The sequence below is a fragment of the Trypanosoma brucei genome, chromosome 4 (genome assembly GCF_000210295.1).
Source record: "Trypanosoma brucei gambiense DAL972 chromosome 4, complete sequence".
NCBI classification, from domain to species: Eukaryota; Euglenozoa; class Kinetoplastea; order Trypanosomatida; family Trypanosomatidae; genus Trypanosoma; species Trypanosoma brucei.
The window spans coordinates 968,504-975,396 of record NC_026737.1 but is presented as its reverse complement, the minus strand read 5'-3'; the positions used below and the strand labels follow the sequence as shown (position 1 = coordinate 975,396).

Sequence of the window (6,893 nt, the reverse complement as noted above, 5' to 3'; positions counted from 1 at the left end):
CCCCCAGCTTTATCAGAAGATGTCATGACGGTTAGGGTCTACTCTTTGCTATATAATCCTCTTATACCGGACAACCTATGCGATGCAATCAATGCAGGACTCAACGCTTCTCTGGCATCCCGCAAATGGACTGTTGCACCCGATGTCAAGGTAGAGCTCATTCCCCCTACGTCTTACAAGATCAAGCCTGTTGAGGTCCTTCAAGTCGCCTTAGAGCGACACAAAGGCGAGTTCTTTGTCGTTCTTGGGCCAGTTGGCGACGGTCAGGCGCTTGCCTCCCTTCCATTGCTGGAGCGAGAGAATTTGGTCGGTTTTGCTCCATCCACCGGGTCCAACGCTATGCGTGGATGGAATTCCCACGTATATTTCCTCACTGCTTCGCCCAATGCGGAATTGCTCACCCTCGTTCGCTATGCTGTCAGCCAACTGCGCCTGCTTCGGATTGGATTTATGTATCTTCGGGGCATTTCCTTTGGTGATACTGAGTATAAGATGACCACGTCACTAATGTCCAGCGTGGGCCGTGAGCTATGTGGTGTGTTTACTGTGGACGGCTTAATGAGAGGACGGGTCAACGATGATGACTTTAATACCGCCTGGGAGCAGTTTGCGGAGACGAGACCGCAAGGCGTCATCGCGTTTGCCCCTCCGGCAAAAGACCTCATCAAGTTTGTGACGAGGTTGTTGTCTGACAGCCGCACGCACGATGCTTATTTGCTGTCTTCTTCATCGCTTGAGTTCGCACTAGACACGTGGCGTGAGGCATTGGAAGCAGATGGTGTTGAATTTTTTCTTGGCCAACTCATGCTAACACGAACAGGTCCACTGGCGAGGGACACAAACTACCGAGCAATCAGGCGCTTTCAGGATCACATGAGGTCGTACCTGAGCGCTAATCCTGGAGTGACTGTTTTCAATGGCACGGATAACTTCGACCACGACGACGTGGACGGGGAGCTTATGGTATATGGGTGGATTGCGGGAGAAGTGCTGTCCCAGGCGCTAAGTAGTCGGGAGTGGCTAACAAGCAGGAAGGCATTCATGGAGTCACTGTATAACCAGCGCCGTTATGTTATTGACGACCTTGTGATTGGTGATTTTGGTGGAGACTGCAAAGGTGGGGCCGGTGAGCGAGGAGCAGCATGCAACTGTAATCAGGGAGGGAATGTGCTGTACATCAATGTCGTTGGAAACGACGAGCGATTCCACACGGTGCAGGGAGGAACAACAGTCTTTGAACCGTCCAGGTGCCTTGCTGAAAGCGTAAGATTGTACTCTCCACTGAACACTTTGATGTTTTTAATTCTGGATCGCGAGTTAGCGCAGGTCTCCAGCGAGGCACTGTACTACGGAGCTAATGTTCTAACTGGTAACGGGAGATTTGGTCAATCTGATCGGCTATTTATAAGCATGATACCTTCGCCATCAAATGCCACCTATTTGGCACTACAGAGCGAGCTTGACACAAGGAGTGTGACGGCTGTGTTTGGTGTCGTTGATGATGCGATGCTGTCCATTGCCGAAGTTGCTTTCGTTGACCCCGTAATGCTTACACCACGCCTGCATCATCGTGGCAGAAACGTGATTCAACTGTCGCCCACACTCGAGCAGCAGTTGTTTGTTGTTGTGGGTTACGTGACAAACACAAGTGCCAGTGCCCCTATGTCTGCCATCGTACGTGGAGCTGATGCCACCATCATTGAGGTCGCACTGCGGAAGATTGTTTGGATGCACGGCGGAACACTGCAAACGGTAGCTGTGCTGGATGACAATGCCACCCTTGTTGGGCGCCTGCCAAACCGTGGGAATGCGTTTGTTATTGGTCTTGCCCCCGGTGACCCTTCCTTGCTCGCAGCGCACCTGGATCGCAACCCAGATGTGCGTGTGCTCATCCCATTCTTCGACGTTGCCCTGATGTATGATGAGCTGGTCAGCGCATTCAATGGTAACCCGAACGCTGAGCGTGTGCAGTTCGCGACAAGTTTACCTCACTGGGCAGACGCCAATACGTCATCAGAGATTGTAAGAGAATTTCATACCGCATTGCCAGACTCATCAGCATGGAAGCCGCTGCCATTGCTGGGGTACGCTGCTGCACGGTTTGCTCAAGCCGTCCTCCCACGCATGGAGTATGTGACACCCAAAACGCTGCTTGACACCATCTACATGCAATCTATCATTACCGCGGATGAAATGCGGTACGGTCCTTTTGAAGAGGAAGAGGAGAAGGAGTGCTTCACAGCCAATGACCCAGTCCCTGAACAAGGAGAGGTGTGTGTCGTGAACTATGGCGCAACGCGTATTTCCATGTGGTCACTGGCACGTGCATTAAATGCCTCCGTACCGCCATTAACCTCGCCCGTCACGCCATTGATACGCTACGCTGATCCTAACGCCATTAAGTTGTCGTCCGCACAACTTGCCGGAGTTATTGTTGGTTCCCTCGTCGCCTTGGCTTTGTTTGCTGCGCCTCTGGTGGTGGTGCTCTATGTTCTGCGCCGTGGTGCGCGTGACAATGACAGTGCTCCCAAGGAGCCAATGGAGCCCGTAACGCTAATCTTTACTGACATAGAGAGCAGTACAGCGCAATGGGCAGCACACCCTGAGCTGATGCCTGATGCCGTGTCAACACACCACCGTCTTATCCGCTCACTCATCGTACAGTACGGATGCTATGAGGTAAAGACTGTCGGGGACTCGTTTATGATTGCTTGTAAAAAACCTTTTGCTGCTGCACAGCTTGCGTCCGACTTACAGCGGTGCTTCCTGCGCCATGAGTGGGGCACCACAGCATTCGACGATTCGTATCGTGAGTTTGAGAGGCAGCGTGCAGATGACGATAACGAATACAAGGCACCGTCCGCACGGTTGGATCCTGAGGTTTATCGCCAACTGTGGAATGGGTTGCGTGTACGTGTCGGGGTCCACACTGGTCTTTGCGATATCCGCCGAGATGAGGTGACGAAAGGCTACGATTACTACGGGCGAACATCAAACATGGCAGCGCGAACAGAAAGTGTGGCTAATGGTGGTCAGGTGCTGCTGACGCGCGCGGCATATCTTTCGCTAAGCAATTCAGAGCGTGGGCAACTTGACGTGACAGCTCTTGGATCCATGTCGTTGCGTGGCGTCCCTGAGCCTGTTGAAATGTACCAACTAAACGCTGTAGTCGGACGGTCCTTCGCAGCACTGAGGTTGGACCACGAGGTTGTCGAGGACGGGGATCTGTCAAGCACTTCCTTCAGCGATACGGGATCCTTACGTGGATCAATCAACGCGTCGGCACAGAAATTCTCGATATCGATTAAGGCAGTTTTTGGTGCGTTCGCTCCTGCACACCAACAGCAGCTATTGATGCCTTTATGTGAGCGCTGGCAGGTGAGCCTCCCGCCGTCATCGAAAGCCACGTGGAATGAGGAATATTGCGAAGGAGTTATACGGCGTATTGCAGTGAAAGTGGGTCGAGTTGCGGATCACTGTGCAGCAAGTGGCAGTGAGCACTCTGTCAGCACACTCGGGAGTGCGTCACTCATTATAATTTCTAATCATGGATTGGAGCGTGAGCTTCACGGGAATTAATTGTTTTCGCTTTAACTGTGGAAAGCTTGTGTTACTGTATGTGTTGGTGGTGTATGTTGCAAAGGTTCGTAATTTTTCCTTTTCCCATTTACGTTTACCACACATGTTAACGTTGTTATATGTTTTTGTTTCGGCCCCCTTGCAAATATGTTAATCATGTCTTGTAGATCCTTTTTTGGTTTATCCCCTGCCTCACTAAACACATGTTATGGTCTACTCTTCATAACTGTCTGTAGTGTGGATGTTGTGGTCCCGGCATTTAATTACTGTGCACGCACCTCCTGCCGACTCACAACTCTGTTCAAAAACATCTTTTAATGTGGCAGTGCCTGTTTTATGTCAATATTACAACCGCTACCCTATCACCATTTTTACCAACTGCTCGGTTCGATGTTTTCTTCCCTTATTGTTATATTGGTTTATGTGTACACATCTCTCCCCTTTCTCTACTGTGTCAAATGCAAATGCTATTGTGCCTTTTCCGTGGCTAACTGTTGCATCCATACCATTACTCTGAAGCAACGCAACCAATATGAGGAAAATCCTTGTACGCCCCTCACGTGTGCGCAATAGCACCGCTTGGTTTGTATCTTCGTATTTCATCATTTGTATTTGTTTGCGTTTTCAGTCATTCCCTCCCCCTATGTATGACGTTGCTTACTACGATCCCGCATATGTCAACACCTCATACTTTTCTTCCATTTGCCTTCAGTATGCCAGGTACGAAAATGGTAAGGTTGGCCTCCAAACGATGACCCAGTCCTGCGTGTCGATGCCGTGTAGTAATGGCTCGTACCCACATTTTGTGTTCTTCGTGCACGATATGGATTGAGTGAATGTTGTATGCGATGTAATTTGGATGCTACCGTTTTTGCAATCGCATGGCTGAACAACGCAATACTTGTGACCTATGACTGAATGCGATTCTGTCCTATTTCGCCGCGTGTGGCTTCCGATTCGGGTGTCGTCGTTGCTCCATCTTATCATTTACTGCGTGGAAGGAATTACGCGTGTATCGGCAGCACCCAAGTATATAATCCCCCGGCTGGCAGCGGCGTGTCATTTTTCGTGACAGATCTTGATCTCGTGACTGCCTTTAGTGATTTCCGAGGGAGCTGTTCCGAATTCGTTGCTGCCCTGTCGAGTTTATTCGAGTTACACCAATGTAATGAAAGCCAGCTTTACACCCACTTGTGTCGTGCCGTAGCAGTCTGTGCTGGCCTAACACCACAATCTGTTGCAGCTGTTACTGTTTTTCGTCACGCTGCTACCTATAACAGTGTGAATCGCAAATCTTCTCTTTGATGCTGTTGTGGAAGGTTGTGTCCGCCATTTATAATCCCACCAAATTTCTTTGCACTACACCCACCTCCCACACAACTTTTGTAGACAACAAGCACGCGTACACATACGGCCACTCACCTAAAGCAAGCCATTCATTGCTTCCTTCACGTATTCAATGATTTACCACAGTGAAACTGATGGTCCTCACACGCCTGCTGCGAGCAAATCCGCGGGCTCCGCTGTGTGGCACTGTCGCCTTTCCACCGTTATGGCACTGTTACTGTTCTCAAATGTTCTTCCAGCGCACTCAGAGGGAAACATAAAGGTGAAGGTTTACTCTTTCATTTATAGTCCCTACGTTGAGTACAGACAAGTTGAAGCAATAAATGCCGGCCTCAATGCGTCATTTGCCGCTCGCCAGTGGACTGTGGCACCCAATGTAACGGTGCAGGTTGTGCCGCCTCCCCCTAACAACGTTGAAGTAGTTGATGCCTTACAACGTGTTGCTACTACAGAAAAGGGTTTATTTGTTGTGTTTGGACCACTGACCGATATTGAAACATTACACGCACTTCCGTTGCTGAAGCGGGAAGATCTGGTTGCCTTCGCTCCATCTACAGGGTCGAGTATTGTGCGTGGATGGAATCCCAACATATATTTTATCCGCGCTTCACCCACTGCCGAGCTTATTGCATTGGTCCGGTATGCTGTCAGCCAACTGCGCCTGCTTCGGATTGGATTTATGTATCTTCAGGACATTTCGTTTGGTGATAGTGAGTATAAGCATGCAGTAGAGCTGTTCTCTCATATGGGTCGTGAGCTGTGCGGTGTGTTTACTGTAAAAAGCTCAATGGAAGCTTTTGCTGACGACAGAGCCTTCGAAGCGGCGTGGGAAGCGTTTGCGAAGACGCGGCCTCAGGGTGTAATCGCTGTTGCACCACCAATCAACGACACAATGAGGTTTCTGAATAAAATAGTGGCTGACAAACGTACACGCGACGCTTACGTACTGGCTCATTCAACACTCGAGTTTTCTATCGTAGGAGCGTGGCGCGAGGCATTGGAAGCTGCAGGGGCGCCTTTGAAATTTGGACAGGTAATATTGACTGGAACAAATCCACTAGCAAAAAACACACTCTACCGAGCAATCAGGCGCTTTCAGGATCACATGAGGTCGTACCTGAGCGCTAATCCTGGAGTGACTGTTTTCAATGGCACGGATAACTTCGACCACGACGACGTGGATGGGAGGCTTATGGTGTATGGGTGGATTGCGGGAGAAGTGCTGTCCCAGGCGCTAAGTAGTCGGGAGTGGCTAACAAGCAGGAAGGCATTCATGGAGTCACTGTATAACCAGCGCCGTTATGTTATTGACGATCTTGTGATTGGTGATTTTGGTGGAGACTGCAAAGGTGGGGCGGCTAAACAGGGAGCAGCATGCAACTGTAATCAGGGAGGAAGTCTGGTACTAATGAATGTTATTGGTAGTGGCTATAGATTATTTCCAGTCAACGGCGGAGTAACAATTTTTGATTCCAAAAAGTGTTACATAAACAAACCGAGAATCCCATCACCGATGAGTATCCTGTCCTTAACTTTGTTTGATACGGCGCTACCTGTGGATACATATGCGTCGATGTCCGAGGCGCTGTACGCTTCCACCAGGGGAAGAGAATCAGCCCTTTCACGGCGACTGTTCTTTCATTCAATGGCATCATCCTCAGCTGAAAGTGCCAGAACATTGCAGCATCAGCTTGACACAAGGAGTGTGACGGCTGTGTTTGGTGTCGTTGATGATGCGATGCTGTCCATTGCCGAAGTTGCTTTCGTTGACCCCGTGATGCTTACACCACGCCTGCATCATCGTGGCAAAAACGTGATTCAACTGTCGCCCACACTCGAGCAGCAGTTGTTTGTTGTTGTGGGTTACGTGACAAACACAAGTGCCCGCACCCCTATGTCTGCCATCGTAACGTGAAGCTGATGCCACCATCATTGAGGTCGCACTGGCGGAAAATTGTTTTGAATGC

At 49.9% G+C, this 6,893-nt stretch overlaps 2 protein-coding genes across 2 annotated transcripts in view; both read left to right on the top strand.

Annotated features, from left to right (window-relative positions):
- Positions 1-3,579, top strand: part of TbgDal_IV3960 (receptor-type adenylate cyclase GRESAG, putative) — a gene marked incomplete at both ends in the record, with an annotated part of 3,715 nt that extends 136 nt beyond the window's left edge. The window contains one exon of the mRNA XM_011774683.1: positions 1-3,579. Coding sequence (XP_011772985.1) covers positions 1-3,579 — 3,579 coding nt within the window.
- A 1,459-nt stretch (positions 3,580-5,038) lies between these two features.
- On the top strand, positions 5,039-6,841 carry TbgDal_IV3950 (receptor-type adenylate cyclase GRESAG; the record flags this gene model as incomplete). The annotated part of the gene is made up of 1 exon (XM_011774682.1): positions 5,039-6,841. The coding sequence occupies one exon, from the start codon at positions 5,039-5,041 to the stop codon at positions 6,839-6,841; it is 1,803 nt and encodes a 600-aa protein (XP_011772984.1).
- Positions 6,842-6,893: the final 52 nt, after the last annotated feature.